The 17,926-nt window shown below is 35.0% G+C and overlaps 2 protein-coding genes across 3 annotated transcripts; one reads left to right on the top strand and one right to left on the bottom strand.

Moving 5' to 3' along the window:
- The first annotated feature begins 3,570 nt into the window (after nucleotides 1-3,570).
- Nucleotides 3,571-8,110, top strand: LOC132274369 (serine decarboxylase). 2 transcript variants are annotated; one of them, XM_059775633.1, is made up of 6 exons: nucleotides 3,571-3,729; nucleotides 3,885-4,235; nucleotides 5,519-5,750; nucleotides 5,849-6,042; nucleotides 6,123-6,259; nucleotides 7,393-8,110. In XM_059775633.1, exons 2-6 carry the CDS (start codon nucleotides 3,905-3,907, stop codon nucleotides 7,957-7,959), a joined length of 1,461 nt encoding a protein of 486 aa, XP_059631616.1. In that variant the 5' UTR covers nucleotides 3,571-3,729; nucleotides 3,885-3,904; the 3' UTR covers nucleotides 7,960-8,110. The 2 variants fall into 2 exon arrangements, with proteins under 2 accessions (XP_059631616.1, XP_059631617.1); XM_059775634.1 differs by having other exon boundaries at nucleotides 3,839-4,235.
- A 956-nt stretch (nucleotides 8,111-9,066) lies between these two features.
- LOC132274370 (transcription factor VIP1-like) lies at nucleotides 9,067-14,635 on the bottom strand. The gene is made up of 4 exons (XM_059775635.1): nucleotides 13,899-14,635; nucleotides 13,090-13,222; nucleotides 9,977-10,061; nucleotides 9,067-9,630 (listed from the first exon to the last, which is right to left on the bottom strand). The coding sequence occupies exons 1-4, from the start codon at nucleotides 14,468-14,470 to the stop codon at nucleotides 9,359-9,361; spliced, it is 1,062 nt and encodes a 353-aa protein (XP_059631618.1). The 5' UTR covers nucleotides 14,471-14,635; the 3' UTR covers nucleotides 9,067-9,358.
- Nucleotides 14,636-17,926: the final 3,291 nt, after the last annotated feature.

Genomic DNA, 17,926 nt, shown 5'->3' with positions numbered 1-17,926 from the left:
ATACAGTAGTAGAGTCCTAATATATATTGCAACCTTAAAATAAAAATAAAAAAATTAAAAAAAAAAAAAAAAAAACTATTCAATTACCAAATTTGTATTTGAACATATATATATATATAACCCAATCTTATATTTTTTTTTTATTCTATGTATTTTATTTATATTAAATTAGTAAGGGTAGTTTTGGTATATAAAATTATTTTCTTTTCACTTTCCAGCCATCCAAACTAATAAAATAATATTTTTTCATAATTTTTTTAAGAAAAATTAATATTAACCAAATACATTATAGAAACTAAATTTTCTTTTCTTTTACTTCACTTTTTTTTCCTTTCACTTTCCACTGTTGAATTTCGGCTAACCAAACATACCTTTGAGAATCTTTATGTTGTTTAGGGCTCTCTTGTAATAAGTATATAAGAGTATTTAGGGTTTAGTGTATATATATATATATATATATAAAGAGAGAGAGAACACTAATTTTTAGTGAAATCTTTTCTTTATATCTTTAAGTACAATTGTAGACTTACTCCAAAACGTATTTTATTAATTTGTCTGCATAGAGTGATCCTCATATCGTCTTCGGGTGCACACCATTGTATGGGAGGGAAAAGACTGTAGTTCAATTATTTTTAATCAGCTTGAATAGTTTGATTCTTGAAATCTTTCAGGTGGACTTATTTCAAAACTTATTTTATTAGGAATTAGATTTGTCTACGCAACAATAAGTAAGTCATTCCTATTAATGAATTTTGTGATCTAATTATAAATATATAAATAATTTATAATTATAAAATTTAAAAATTAACAAATAAAAAAATAATGATATAATTATTTATATATTTATAATTGAATCATATCAACAATTAAATAAGTACGAACTACTAAGTCTTGTCATAGAGTGATCTTTGCCGACTGCACACTACTATATGAGGGAGAAAAGATTGTAGTTCAATTATTTAATCAGATGTGGCCCTTCTTAATTTGTTTGATTAGGAAGGATATTTCATACGTCCTATATATATATACTCTATATATATATATATATATATATATAATCGCGTGTTAATAATATTGTTATCAACATTTCACGTGGCATAACATCAAACGAAGAGCACCATGTGATTGTAAGGACCACGAAAGAGCAGATACTGTCGTGTTGGCATTTGGCAAAGACAAATCATGATATTTTTACTCGTGGCCTGTTACCCCTACTTGAATATTCAATAATCCAGGAGTGGCCTACCAAGAATCTCAATGATTAATACTCCCTACAAGATTGAAGGGTAATTATGTCATTTTACTTTAAATGATTAATTTAAAACCTCTAATAACGAGAGCTTTACAAGGATCAATTTTTTAATTAGTATGAGATATTACTTACTTAGATTTGATTGAAAAGACTCATATGACATGATGACAAGATGCTAAGGATTCGCCACTCAATGTTACAATTTCAATGCTATTTGACTGTATTTCTATTAATTTTTATTTGGTATATATTAGATGCAATGTAGTTTGTTGCAAACTACATGCCTAATATTCGAGGAATGAAAAATCATACAATTAAAAAAAAAGAATTACTAATTTAAAATATTATGAATGAAGTTAATAGAAATGCGCCCATACAGAGTTGTGAAACAAGAAGTTATTTTTAATATGTCAATTCGAGTTGAGGCAACTTATAAAAGGACAGAGTAAGTTGGTGATATTTGTACCCTCTTATTTTTTTCTTCTTCAGAGAAAATAATATAATTGCCCTTAAGAAAACGCATTCATACTTTATATATAATTAATCATACTTTACCAAAGGGTTTCTATCTTAATGGTATAATCGTTTTTTTTCTGTACACGAGGTTGAGGATTCAAGCCCAACCCATTGTAGTATAAGGCAAGGTCAAGATCTGATAAAAATTCACCCCACTCGTTTATATGTTGCTATTATACATATATCCCTCCCCTTATATATATATATATATATATATATATATATATATCTCTGAACCTAACATAACCTAAATTGCCTTAGCAATATCCTAGCTCGATTCCCTCACCTACCCAAATCGATATATTTGATATCTCCATTTCTCCTCTCTCACAAACACTTAGTCGCCACCCAACTTTCAATCACCCCATTCTATTATTAATCACCGACGACCTTGGACAACCAAACCCTTAGCGCTCACCACTTTCAGCCTCTATCTCTTTGTGTTATGATTTAGGTTGGTCTCAAAAACATGGTACTTTCTCATCAACAATATCGTCTCACCCAAGTTCCAATACTTACTCAGCTACTTTCTCAACAACAATCCTCATCTCAATTGGCTGGTCAAGAAATCCGCCATTCGATTACGGCCACATTGTCATCCTCTCCAACAACGATTTATTCTTATTCATCTTCCTCCTCGACATCGTCAATGCTAGGCCATGGTACTTCCCTCCCAATGGGGCAGGGATTGGATTTAAATCTCGATTTCTGGATGAGTATGGGATGGCTTTTAATTAAATGGGACGAGGTAAGGTTTAGACAAACCTGTCTCATACTCATCCTATTGCCATTCTTACTTTTTAAAGGGGTGATTTTGTCTTTTCAATTACTAAAATATCCAAATAAAGAACAAATGATACAAATGTGTAGTAATAATTGATATTACTACCACCATCCCATTTAAAGTTTAATTTAAATGTAATTTTGAGAAACACTTTAAATGTAATTTTGATGCATATTTCTCTCATAAGCTGCTTCGTGGGAGTGGGGGCACTGTGTTTCGTGATTTTCAGGGCACTATTCTAAAAGTTGTGGTGTTTCGGCCCTTCTTTGCTTTGTCGGTGATGATGGCTGAAGCGCTTGCTTGCCAACATGCTTTGACTCTTTCTTTTGGTTTTCAATGCTTAAGCTTCGAATCGGATGCTAAGGTTGTTGTTGATGCAGTGGCGAATGCTTCAATTTGCCCCACGGTGATCGCGTCTATTTGTTTTGATATCTAGATGGAGCTTCAGACCTTCTCTGTGGCTTCTTTGCGATTTGTTCGGCATTTCGGACATGGGGTGGCTCATGCTTTGGTTATGTTGTCTCGGGCTGATTTGACTGTGGATCGTGTGTTGGACCATTGTCAGTCCCAACTTCTTGATCTTGCTCGACTTGATGCGTTGGGTGCTCGGGTGGTGGATGCCTTTGATTTCGTTCCTTAGTTTGTGTTGCTTGTCTTTGAAAATAATAATAATAATAATGTGTGTTTAACTTTTTAAGATGTGACTTTTTATAATTTTGTATTTTATTGGTAATGAATTGATTATCAAATTTATCTACAGTGTGTACAGTGATATGATGATATTTTACATCTTTTTATTGGTAAATTGGCATTGTTATAAAATATATATGACAATTATTTTAGGACAACTAAAATATGACAGACGCTTATTTGGGATAGAGCTAGAGCTGGTTAATATTACAGTTAGTCATCCAGAGTAAAAAAAATTAATTAATAATTAAGCAATTACTCAGTAAATAGAATAACAATAATAAACTCAAAAAAAAATTCTATAAATAAGGTTGAAGGTTGCTTGACCATGAGCCCCAAGTCCAACTGTGAGGGAAGTTTCCTTCCCCTTGTTACATTGCAATACAACAACATAAATCTCCACTTCGATTAGAAGCTCAGACATCTCTGCCCCTCTCTCTCCCTTCCTCCGACTCTCTCTCCTCTCCAATAGCTCCCACCAGACAAGGTCTCTCCTCTCTCTCTCTCTCTTATATACATACACATATACATACATATACATATATATAATATATATTTATCACTAGCTCCTAATCTCGTTTTCTATTAATTAACAGATCTATAAATCTGTAGATCCACATTGATAGATCTGTTTGTTGACAGTATCGAAGAACACAATCACCATGGTCGGGAGTGTTGAAGTTGAAGGTACCTCGGCGCTATCCAACGGTAAAGTGGGGCATTTGTCGGGGGAATTTGATCCCACGGCCGTCGTTCCGGAGCCATTGCCACCGCTGGCCGTGGCGAACGGTGAGGACGTGGTGAACGGGGACTTGGGAAAAGGTGGAGAGAAGAAAAGAGAGATTGTGCTGGGGAGGAACGTGCACACCACGTGCCTCGCCGTCACGGAGCCAGATGCTGACGACGAGTCCACTGGTGATAAGGAGGCCTATATGGCCGGCGTGTTGGCTAGGTATCGGAGGACTCTCATCGACAGGACCCAACACCATTTAGGTAAACTTGTAATGGTTTCATTTTTATAATTGCATTGATTTTGATTACTTCATTTTTGCTCTGTTTGTTTGTTGTGAAAATGCAGGAAAATAAAAGAAATAGGAAATGTAAACTCCATCTATCTTGTTATTTTTGGTTGTCGGTAGATTTCATAGCATCTGCTTAATTACTTGTTCTTAAGAACCCAAATGATGGGAAATGAATTACTTCAAGTGCTAAAATGAGGTTATATGGGAACGAAGTTTACGTCTTTGATAAATCTAGAGGGATTCGAAATGAAATCTCTTGCATATATAGCAAGTTCGTAAGTTTTAGAATTTGCAGGCATTTGTTTTTCTTTGAAGATCCATTTTCTCACCTTCTTTTAGATGTTTGGAATTACCAGTTTCAACCATATTTGTGAAGTGTTTTATATTTGCACTAAATATAGGAAGAAAATTAAAACAATTTCTGAATTTCTTCAGTCTTTTTTTTTTTCTAAATTTTTTGATCCAATTTTGCCAGACATGGGCAACTTTATTTTATTCACCTGTCTATATCTAGTATGTCCAACTTTAGAAATCACAAAAGGTGTGTTCTTTCTTTGTGTACTCATGTCATTTCTCTATTTGGCGTTATTATGTCGCAAAATTGACAGCTTGTTGAGGGGATTGGATGTTGTGTTTCTTATTTTTACCCAACCAGTTGATACGTGACATTTACTTATAATATATATATGTGTGTGTGTGTGTGTGACATTCAATGTCAATTCAATATCTGCCAAACATGGACTTGAGACATTAAGAATTTGAATTTGTCAGAACTTTTATATATGGATTGATATTTTGTATATATGATAAAAGTTACTAATACTTCCATATGTGCCTTTTATGAATCTTATTTGTAGAAGTGTATAATTTGCCCTATTTTTTGTGTTACTGCATTTGAGCTCTGTGAATTGTAGTTCTTTTATTGTGTTATCATTTGGTGAGGATAGACCAATGTAACCACAAGAGAGCTTCAGTATCAAATATGTAACTTTGTTATTATGCTGGTTCTTAACTTCTTATGCACAATTTATAGCTACCATAACGTTTTTGTTAAGGATGTTTCTTTCTTTGAACTCTTTCATGAAGAGGACCACAAAGTTGTAATGTATTACCTGTATCAGTTTCTTAAAGGTTAAACTTTTTGTAGTTCATGGCCTGAAGTTAGCCACTAATGAAGCTTTTGAAGAGCTTACTTAATTCTTAATGGTAACATACTGGGTTCTTATGGCTTTTGGATGTGAAATTTTGTTACAGGATATCCATATAATCTGGACTTCGATTATGGTGCTCTAGCACAGTTGCAGCATTTCTCCATTAACAACCTTGGTGATCCATTTATTGAGAGCAACTATGGTGTCCATTCAAGACAATTTGAAGTGGGTGTTTTGGATTGGTTTGCCCGTCTGTGGGAGATAGAGAAAGATGAATTCTGGGGATACATAACAAACTGTGGAACTGAAGGCAATCTTCATGGAATTCTAGTTGGGTTAGTGTCGTATATCTTAGCTTGATGATACTTGTTTACTTTTCGAAGATCAATCATGTCTGTTCAAGAATAGTTCTAACATAAACAATGAAATGCAGGAGAGAGGTTTTTCCAGATGGAATTCTGTATGCTTCACGAGAGTCGCATTACTCTGTTTTTAAAGCGGCAAGAATGTACAGAATGGAATGTATAAAAGTTGGCACGTTAGTCACTGGGGAGATTGATTGTGCAGATTTTAAAGCCAAACTACTTCCTAACAAGGGGAAGCCGGCCATACTCAACGTGAATATAGGTATCTCTCTCTCTCTCTCTGTACGCTCGCGTAATGGAAGGTCGAAGCCATATACTTATTTGTGCTTCTCTGAATTGCAGGAACTACTGTTAAAGGAGCTGTCGATGATCTTGATCTTGTCATATCGACCCTTGAAGAATGTGGATATTCACATGACCGGTTTTACATCCATTGTGATGGAGCTCTATTTGGTCTTATGATGCCATTTGTCAAACGTGTAAGTAGATCTACCTTATCCTTATTACTCATGTCTTGCACATGCAAAAGTTTTTGGACCCATAATTTTATGAGTTGTAAGCAGCTCATCTCTAACTGATGTGTGATCACCGGTCAATGAATGACCAATAAGTTCATGAGTTATCACGGAACTGACCACTAGAGAAAACATGAGGTGTGGCCATGCGTAGATGTTACTTGGCACTGTTAACATGACATGGGATGAATAAGGAATCCCCTAGTTGGAAGTCTCTCTGTCCTTTCCAAAAGCAACTTACACCATAATGTGATTGAGACAGAAGTGTCTAGGAACCCAAGTGGCTTGGTGCCTTGTAACATGCTACCACCCTTCAACACTAAGTGCATCTGTGCACCACATGGAGCTGTCTGAGATTCTTGGCTTGATGGGTGAAGCAGTGACATTACAGGGCTTGGGCAGGTACTCCTTTGTCCGACAGGACATTGTGTCCTTTGCTCTGGTGGCCTTGAGGGCCATGTATTTACAACTCATTTGAATTGTTGAGGCTCTGGTCAGGCCTGTGGCTCTACAGCCAACAGCCTTGTGAGTCGAATCACAGTGTAGAAATTCAAGAATCAGCCTTTATGGTTGAGCCACAGTCCTGCAGATCAACCCAGAAGTCTCATGGATTGGGATGTCTCCGACTGGTTATGGGCCTGCCACCTGCAAGTCCAAACGCTTGTAGCCCCAACCCAGTTATGGTATCTCCACATAAGGGCCATTGGGAGCCCAATTCCACAACAATGAGTCCTTTCATATTCTTGTCCTCAATCTGACTGCGATTTAAGCTCCTATGGTGCGTTCCAAGCCATCTCATCATCTTGCCTGCCTTATGGCAGTTTCCTTCCACCATGGCAACTCCTTAGAAGATGAGTTTCACCAGAGAATCTCTGTTTGTGCATTTTTATAGGTGATTGACTGCTCTAAATGGAGTAAGCCATAACAGTGTGCCACATCAAAAAATAGAGTATTCTAGTCATGACACCAAGAAATTTCAAAGATCTTCTGGATCTTGTTGTCAACCATTTATTCTTGTGTGCAATTTTTTACTCAATGTCATTGTATCATGGTTCATGTTTTATTTCACTGGCTTATTAGTTATTGGTGATGAACAGGCACCCAAGGTCAGTTTCAAGAAGCCCATTGGAAGTGTGAGTGTTTCTGGTCACAAGTTTGTGGGATGTCCAATGCCTTGCGGCGTCCAGATGACAAGGTTACAGCACATTAATGCCCTCTCAAGTAATGTGGAGTACCTTGCGTCAAGGGATGCAACAATCATGGGAAGCCGGAACGGCCATGCTCCAATTTTCCTTTGGTACACTCTAAACAGAAAAGGTTACAAGGGGTTCCAGAAAGAAGTCCAGAAGTGCCTTAGAAACGCTCATTACTTGAAAGACCGCCTTAGGGAAGCAGGGATTAGTGCTATGCTAAATGAGTTGAGCAGCACAGTTGTCTTTGAGCGACCTCAAGATGAGGAGTTCATTCGGAGGTGGCAACTTGCTTGTGAACGAAATATGGCACATGTTATTGTGATGCCCAATGTCACCATTGAGAAGCTGGATGATTTCCTTAGCGAATTAGTTCAGAAACGTTCGATCTGGTATCAAGATGAGAAAGTTCAACCTCCTTGTCTTGCAGAAGATGTAGGGATAGAGAATTGTTCTTGCGCACTTCACAAGTGATTTTATTTCTGCAACTGAGAACTTCTACAATCTACTGTTGTTTGTTGTACTAATTTGCTAAACTTTAGTTAATGAGACTTCGCTTTCAGTTGATCTATATTTTTACCCTGGTGATAAATTTTGTTTTGCTATGAAAAAATTTAGAGTTTTAGATTGGCTTTGCTTACAGGGGCAAATTATATTTGTCCATGTGGGGATCTCTGTTAACATGTCTTTTTACCTACTATTTGTCTGTGAACATTCTTAGTAAGAGAGCTATACAGATATATATGTGTGTGTGTATTGCATTCATTTGATGTTCTTAACAAAAGGCTATCAAAATTTTCAGGCATGCTGGGCTATAATTTATGGCCTTCGAATATTTCACATCTCCGTGCCAGGGAGATGTTAAATGGATGGCACACTTCTCGATACAATTTGCATAAGGTAGTGTGGATTCATGGTTGCTCTGTCCTTTAAAAATGAAATAAATCATTTTCATTTATGTTAAAAGAGAACACGTGGCTTCTGTTTTGCTATGTAACTTGTCTATGAATGAGAGATGTTGATTTTATCTTGAAGCTGTATTCTCTTGTTTTGATTCTCTTATTTTGATTCTCTTATTAGTCATTCATATCTAAGTATTAAGTATATTTATCTGCCGGGGCGTTTATGTGTGTGAACATTTCCTAACCCTAGACGCTTTAAGGGGGTGATAGTGAAGTCCAACATTGTTTTGATTATCCCAAAATTATATGCTTTGAAGCTGCATTAACTATGCAGTAAATACACTAATATATAATTTACAGTAATTATACTACTATAAAATCAGAGTTGTTGGATGTCTTTTCAGTATTCAGCATTTTCGGACCCACCCATTTAGATAACCCTCTTTTCAATTCCTCATTCTTTTCGCTATTTTCACTTTTCATCATTTTCTCACCCACCCATTGAGATAACATTCTTGTCAATTGCTCATTCCTTTAGCAATCAGTACTAGTTTGAAAATTTTAACCCTGCAAGATAAACATAGAAGAGGATGCTATCCATATATTTTGAACATGCCCACTATATGTTCTCTATCTGATTATAGTTAAATAATTCATTATCCCTAAAGGTAAGATCTGATTTACAAAGACCATTCTAATTTAAGATGCTAACTGTTCACAGAAATTTCAAAATCAATAAAATAAATTACAACAATCAGTCAACCATTAATGCTACACTAGGATCTTATTGCTCTATAGCATGCTTTATACCCCTCATAGTATCTATCATATTCATAACCCATATGTATAACTGATACAAAGGACTGATCTGAGTAAACCCATTCACAATCTTTACCTGCAACACACACACATATATACACATGATGCTTACCTTTAGTTATCTTATACTTCTCTGGATGTTACTAAACCATTTAATTGAAGTCCAAAAAGCCGGGTTGAGGCTGCCCACTCTGAGTTTGGTTGTTAGCCGTTGACTGAGCCATATGATGCTGCTGTTGCTGTTGCTGTTGCTGTTGCTGTTGCTGTTGCTGAGTTGGGTTGGTACCAAAGTGATGAAATGCCTGCCGGTGGGGGGAAAACTGGGGACGCAAACCTCTATTGAAAGGATTTCCGTTGGCGGCTGGGAGTTCCCCAGTTGCTATCTTAAGCCGCTGCACTTCATCCCTCAATGCTTCATTTAGTGCTGCAGGCAACAAATTACAAAAGCGTTTATAAATTATGAATTATAAAATGGGTGCAAACCAGTCAAACTTGAAATGATATTTGTCAAAGGGAGCCGCGAAAATGACATAGACCTGAACCATATCATCCCTGTGCATGTATCTTTTTATACACGCACTTGTTTCCAGCTAATGCTTATATAAAATAAGATCATTCAAGGATGCTGTTGATTCAGGTTTCAGTAAATGACAATATTTCGGTTTTGATGACTGTCCTAAGATGAGTAGGAAGTGACTAAGTCGCTTCAATTACAAGTGGTTCCTAAATTTCCATGAGAATAACATACACATTCTTTAAACTATGCGTACCATCTCGAAGATGTGCCTGTTGTTCCATTGCTTGCAACCGCAGTTTGAGTTCCTTATTCTCAGAAGTCAACCCAGTAGTGTCTCTCTGCATCAACATGAAACAATATTTGCAAGTGGGAAATCTCACTCTTTTCACAATTTTGTATCTGTTCTATGTATATTTGTAATAAAACATATAAGCTTTGAAGGAAATTTAATCAGATTAAGTATATTTGTAAACGAAGGAAACACAAGTGGCATAACAGAAAATAAAATATGGGCCATTTCCTGGTGTAGACCCTAGCATCAAAGTAAGTGTAGAAGAAAAAAAAAATTGAGCAGAATTTCACAATCTAGCCGCTGGAATTAATTTGGAAGAGACAGGGTGAATGACTGATTAATCCTCACACAAAGCAAGTTGTGGCAGAAACATCATGTATCTCAACAACTAATGTCATATGTTCCAACTCAAAATGATAAGGGGCCATAGAAGAGACAACGCTATCTTGCAAGTTGCAACCAGAAGAATACTGCCCACTGTTGGATGATGCTAGAAGAAACACCACCTAGAAACCTAAAACTTGAAATTGCACTAAAGTTTCTTCATCATATTTGGGAAAGAGGGAAAAGGTGAACTATATCTTAAAATATAGATAATGCTGAGAAGCCAGGGCTAATTCAGTATGTTGCGATTAATCAGGTCATGTATGAAATCAGTTTGTAAACCTTCATTGCATCACGACACGTCATAAACAAATAAAAAATAGACATAAGAACCAACAAACACCGCCTTACACACCTGAGTGCAAACCAACAATCAAGGCCACAACAGGAGCGTTGTGCACATGGGCGGAGCCAGCATAGGCCCAGGGGGGGCCCATGACCCCCCTGGGACCATGCTGGCCCATTAGTTTTAATTACAAAATGACCTATAATTTACAAAAGTTTTCAAAATGCCCCCCCTGAAATAATTTATTTTAAGAAAATGGCCATTAATTTTTATTACACAAAGGCCAATAATTTATAAAAAATTAAAAAATGCCCCCTGAAATAATTATTAACCCTTGGGGCAATTAATTTTTATTGCAAATAGGCCTATAATTTATAAAATTTTACAAAAATGCCCACTAAAATAATTATTTTTAAAAAATATCTTTAATTTTTCCTTTCTTTTCATTCTTACTCCTCCTCCTCTTCTTCTTCTTCTTCTGCTTTATATTCTCTTTAAAAAAAAGTTGCATTCCTTTATTCAAACTATTTTTTTTTTCTCTTCAAAGTTTGGTAATTAAATTTGTTGCCTTATGGTCGGTATTTTTATGTTCCTATTTTTTTTAAATAATTATTTTTCAAATTATTAAATGCTATTATTCCACCATTAGTACAGTTTTATTTTTTGATTTATTGTCTTGTATCACTTTTCGATTGAAAAAAATATAATTTATCATCTTTAATATGGCGCCCCCCCTGAAACAAATTCCTGGCTCCGCCCCTAGTTGTGCATAGTAGACAACAAAGCTACAACCAGTATTTGCACAAACATACTCAAATGTATAAACAAAATTTTTATGATCGCCTTAAATGTCACTGATTAAGAAGATGACTAAAAGTCTTCTTCCACTTCAAAAAGTGGAATGAGTATGTGGATATAATGGGAGGTTCAAACTGTGCACAAATAGCTTGAACAGCGGAGGATATAATTCTAAATAAGAAGTGGAGTATCATATTCGATTACATAGAGAAACTTGCTAAAGAAACTAAAAGTCAATTTTCAGATGATAGAACTCATTCCACCTAAACCCATCACATCTTCCTTAAAGGCACTATAATCAACTTCCTGAAAGTGTCTTATCAAGCCACAATCAACATCATTGGTTCTAGACCTCCAAGTGTTCTCACTTGGGTAATACCCTACATGTAATGTGATCCATACTCCAGCCCTCTCACTTTACTTGACAAAATTCTAATAGTTACTTATTCTAATAGGGAAGGTCAGTGATATTTATGGTGGTGTTGGAGGACAATTCTGGTGTTTACCTTAATACAAGTCGAAGGAAGCTGACTGCTTCTACAAATCACAAGCAATTATGACATTGAGTATATAGCAGCATATTTTTTTGGCATTGTTCCCGTTATTTATACATTGAAGCTTTTTTTCTCACCCCTTTCAAACCTTGGCACAGTTATGGGAGTGTTTTATTGTTCTGAACTATCTCTGATCCCCAGTAAGGTTTAGTCTACCTCTCATTTGCATGAAATTGAACACTTCAAGCGATCGAAAAGACAGTTACGACTCAATTTAATTTGGTATTGACTATGTAAAGAAAGGATAAAACAATTCTCCAACTACCCAAAGAGGATGAACTTTTATGTTGAAGATATAAATGATACTTACAATTGTAATCATGAGTTACATAAAATATCATCTGGAGACCTAAAGGAATATCAGTTATACTAGATGCATCACTGTCTATCTGTGTTTCCCAATTTGTTTTTGTATTAAAAAACAATTTGATGAGTGTATTTTCTCAAACTTCTAGGTTTCACATGTTAGCCTCTTTTTGGATCATATTATGAATAAAAGAAAGGGGGGGACAATTGTGAAAATTACTTGCTTATGGGTTCCTTTCTAAAAGATTGTCGAGCATTTTTCTTTCTATGTTTTTCCTTGTCCTTTCTATGATTCAAAAAAGGCTTGAGGCAACTCATTCCCCTAAAAAGACCACATCCAAAAACGATGACACAGGTTTGCACATACGTCAACCGATTCAATAGTGCTTTTGTGAAGATGCAAGAAATTATGAATGACTCCGCTCAAAAATATCAATCCAGTCAAATATTTTGGGTTTAACTTGCTGATCTTTTCTTTCCCAAAAAAAAAAATTATATACACACACAAACATATCCAATAAGTGCACTACCTTCCCCACCAACAAAAGAGCACTCTTCCTAAACCACGCATATATATCAAAGAAAAGGCATAGGTACAAAATGTTTATGATCATGGCAAAATCACAAAATTCATCATCAATCAGCATGTGGTTCTACCTCAAAATCAACCTTTGGTTTTATGTCACACCAGGAAATTATCCATATACTCATTTTCTGAAGTAGTGAAAGTAATGCAGGGTCCATACCTGCAGCAACGTGACCTGTGCAGAGAGAGTGGTTGCTTCTGTCTGAAGTGTCTGCACCTTCCTCTCCAGCTCACTCGTATAACGTATTTTTCGCTCCTTTGAACGCGCTGCAGATTGCCGATTTGCAAGAATCCTACAAGTAGCGTAAAAATTAAATTCACACGAGGAATGTATTTGTATAGTGCAAACTCTCAATTACTACCAAAACCCTATAATGAGACCAAAATTGTTGAGGAGTTATAAATTTAAGAAATACAGAAGTGAAGAATGCACAAGAAAACCAACAGACAAATCGACCAGAACTAGAGAATCCGACAAGATTGCTGGAAAAAATGTAATAAAACAAAGGAAACCAATTCTTTAACTCCCTTGGTTTTTTGCTGTTGTAGTCTTTTAGTAATAGAAATTCAACTGGACTAATTTAGAGTGGCTGTATTAGACTCAGCAGTTTAAGACTTTTTTCCAGTTTTTGAAAACTACTACTACAAAAGATAACAAGAGATCACAAATTCTGGTTTCATCTATTTTCCTCCATTTTCTCAGAAACCAAACAAAGAACAATTAACCCAAAACCAAGTACTCATAGTACAATGAAAAACAAAACTGTTCCATACTTCCATTTACCACTCAATGAACCAAAAACACAAAAATGACACCAAAAAAAATACAAAAAACAATTTTTTAATATTATAGGAGTGCAATCAAACTATACAAATTGCTTAGAAAGAAAAGATTCAAAATTACATTAAAAAAATCCCAATTAAACTAAAAATAAATAGAAGTCAACGTATTAGGTAAAAAGTTCAAACCTTTTAGCTCTCTTGGGATCAATCAAAGCGAGCTCAGCGAGTCTATCAGGAGCCGTGGCCTTCTTCCCACCATCCATCAATCTCAACATGGACTCCTCCTCAAACGACGACGTAAAACCATCCATGGAGCTGCTGTGCCTGTGATGACCCACTCTCTTCTCCGCCGCCGGCTTCGCGCCGAACTCGCCGCCGTCCGCGGCGGACGAACCAAACCCTAACCCGTCAAAAAAATCGGCATCGACCGACAAGCTCCTGAAGTGGCTGATGGGTCCCGCCGCCGGCTTCGGCTTGGGGTTTTCGCCGCCGTTGGATGAGTCCGATTTGGAGGAATCGACGGTCATGGGGATGTTGTTGTCGGTGTCGGAGGAGAGCGAGGGGAGTTCTAGGGTTGAGAGGTTGAAGTCGTCGGCGACGACGTCGTCCAGGAGGATGTCATCCGGGAAGCGGAAGAAGGTCTCGGACTGGGCCCGGCGGTGGTGGGCCCCGCGGTTTGGGGTGTCTGGCATCTGGTCGATGTCAATTCGGGCCGAGTATTGGGCGGTGATGGGCTTTCCGGCGAACTTCGGGTCCATTTTTACGAAAATGATTTGGAATTTCGTGCTGCTTGGGTGGATGATGTCTGGTATGATGGTTTCTTTACATAAGCTCTAGAGAGAAAAAGAGAGAGGAGTGAGATAGTATTTTGTAGTTTGTGGTGAATTTGAGTTTCATTTGTAATCATAAGGGCATAAGTGAACAAAATTCAACAGGGTGTTGGTGAAGTTGTAATAACATGTAATGCCACAATTATGTCCCCTTAACCACCATGTGGCAGTTGTGCTATGTTTATTTGTTTATTCTATTTCATTCATCTTACACGTTACACTTGGCATCTTTTGGGAAAAAACTTCCAAGTAGACGACTTGGGTGATATAATTAGGTCTAACATATAAAACTATATATATTTATATATATATTTTTTTCTTAACACGTATAATTATATATACACCATACCAAAGTTACGTTAGAGCCCGAACGAGTGTTCAAAGTTCAAACAAAATTTCAATCTTATAAACAACAAATAGGAAAAAGAGTTCGTTTGAAATGTAAGAATAATATTCGATTAATTAAAGTAGTGGTTCCTAAAGACATAGCGATGTTGGTAAAGATTTGAGAGATAAATCTTTAAGGTTTTGTTTTTTAATCGCATTTTTAATTACGTGTGTTGTGAGGGAGATATATATATTTTAAAAAATAAATAAATAAAAATAGTGACTTAGCACATGCAAATATACCATATACCTATTTAAGTGTATATATAATTATATATTCACACATATACCATATGTATCTATTGTATAATTAGGTTTGGGCATTATCTTTCAAGTTTTCTTATGCATAGAGTCCTCATTGATTTTGGGCACTGTGTCACTCTACTAGGTTGGTGTACACGTGTCACGAACCCAATTCTTGTTCATAGTTGAAACTGTTGTAAGAAGGCAAGTTAAGTCTGGTACTGCACTTGACGAGAAAGTAACTCCAAACCAAAGACATACTACGTATGTGACTATATGTTTATGGTTGTCTTTTCAAAGTGTCCAACGCCGTATTGGCTTTAAATAGAATCCGGACGATTACTCTCTTGCAAAATAATGTCTCACTCACCTTCCCCAAAAAAAAATTTATATCTCACTCTTCCTGAACAAATCCAATTTTAATATAAAATGACTTCATTGTTTCTTATCTCGGAAAGTAAGAGGTTGTATATGGGGACTTGTGCATATTGAATTCGAATGAAATGGTAAATGTGTATATTTCAACTTGATTCTTTTAAGTGACATTTAAAATCTATTATGTATCTATCGCTTGTGTTAAACACTGTTAAAATAAGAAAATTTTATTAAAATTTGAAAATTACACCTTTTAAAAATAAAAAAAATTCACCATACTTAATGGTGGTTCCAAGGGAGGGCTGGGCTGGGCTGGGCTCCAGCCAACCCAAAAAGAAATTTTTTTATTATTATTATTATGGGTAAATTTAGCCACAAAAAAAAAAAATATATATATATATATATATATATATATTATTAGAATTAATCTATCCAAACAAACCCAAGTCAATTAAACCATAATACTAAAATAAAGGGGCCTAATAAATAGATATTTTGTAATATTTGAATTCAAATATTTATCTAGATTATGTTATTAAAAAAAATTTATTTTAAAATTGTGTTATTAAATTTATGTTTAATTTTAATCCATCACATTGACAATTTTTGGATCCGCTTCTTGTTACTTATTCGTATGATTGGGAGAATATTTCGTGAATGTATGAATTGAGTATGAATTTGTCTTAATAGTTTAAAATTTTTAATTGAATTACAAAACTTCTTACCTAAAACATCCGAGTGAGTCATCCCGAATAAGCAAGGCCTGATAAGGTGACTTTAGGGAAAACTGTAACGGTTCAGTTTAAGTACATATTATATTTACAACATAGAATTTAATATTAATCATAACAATCATATATTTGGAGAAATCCACGTCTACGCTAACGTCTCGTTTGTGAGGAATTAATGCAACTTAACAAGAATTTATCACAATTATTTAATTTGTCAATGACTGCCTTGCTTTTAAAGACGCTGATTGAATCATAAAGAAATCATTAGTCTCATAAAGATGGTAGTAATATTTATAAAAAGTGGGGCCAAACTAGTTCTTCAAAATATCTTGTTTTCAACCCACAATAATTTACATTATATGGATTTATGTGCAATCTTTGTTATCTTCGTCCAGATTTTGTGGTCCGTCAGATCATATGGAACACTGCAACCCTCAAATTTAGGGCTGGCATTTGACTATGGTAGAGGTTGTGTTTGGACGGTTGGACTAATTGCCGCCAAACTATGTACAAGCAGTTTAATATGATAAGTTATGATCTAAGTTACCGGAACGGAAGATAAAGCAAATTCAAAAGTAAAAATGTAAGAACAGTAAAATTAAATCATAAATAAGAAGAATTTGAACAAAAGCAAAAACGCTCTCAAAACGTAAGAGTGACCCTTATTAAAAAGAATTGTGTGACTTAGGTCATGATTCTCATTTTTCAATGGTCCCCCACCTAAATAATTTGGGTGTTCGGGAGTCATATAAAGTGTCCCTAAGCTCGGACTATATCCACAAACATAACTCTTAATAAATTATTTGCACGTAATAAGAATCGATCATGAAACATGATGCACACATATGCACCGACCTCGCTCAATCCCATCCCATTAGAGATTTATAATACTTCATGTATATGAAGTTTTAGGTCATTATTAAAAATAAAAAATAAGAAGTAATCAACTCTCCATCTCTCTCCCCACGTCTATGTTAGATTCAACTTTTTTGTTATTTTAGTTTTGCATTTCTATCTTTTCAATAATTATTTAAATACTCCTACAAAATTAAAAAATATATTTGATACGTAAAATTCAATTTCAATACAAAGACGAGAGAAAATTAGGAAGAAACATGTTTAAGCAACTAGTGACTACTACGTCTAATAGTTTATATTTCTTATTTATATATTTTTTAAAAAACAAAGAAAACATAGAGGCATATTTAATTTATAATATATATATATATATATATATATATATATAATAATATATATATTAAGAGAAGTATATTTAAACACATCGAAAATCTGATACAACATTTTTAAAAGGTGAAAACTTATCAAACTAAATTATAAATGTATTGAATGAAATATTATCAATCAACATTTAAGTTTTTTATATTTATTATCATGGTTCAAAAAAATTAGTCTTATTAATATTCAACTGTTGTCCCAATTGAAAAAAATTTCACACATCTTTTAACAGGGCGATCCCATATATATATATATATATATATATATATATATATATATATTAAAAGAACTTTTTAGAGCATTCCATAATAATCAGTGACGTTCCACGCTATCTAACCAAAAAAAATTTTACTGAAAATGGTCACAAGGAGAATTGAGCTCCCAACCTCAAAAATATAAGATCAAACATATT

The sequence above is a fragment of the Cornus florida genome, unplaced genomic scaffold (assembly GCF_030987335.1).
Source record: "Cornus florida cultivar Cherokee Brave unplaced genomic scaffold, ASM3098733v1 CherokeeBrave_3.0.0_Hap2_Chr09, whole genome shotgun sequence".
NCBI classification, from domain to species: domain Eukaryota; kingdom Viridiplantae; phylum Streptophyta; class Magnoliopsida; order Cornales; family Cornaceae; genus Cornus; species Cornus florida.
Note: the sequence above shows the minus strand (reverse complement) of the source record. Positions and strands in the feature narration are given on the sequence as shown.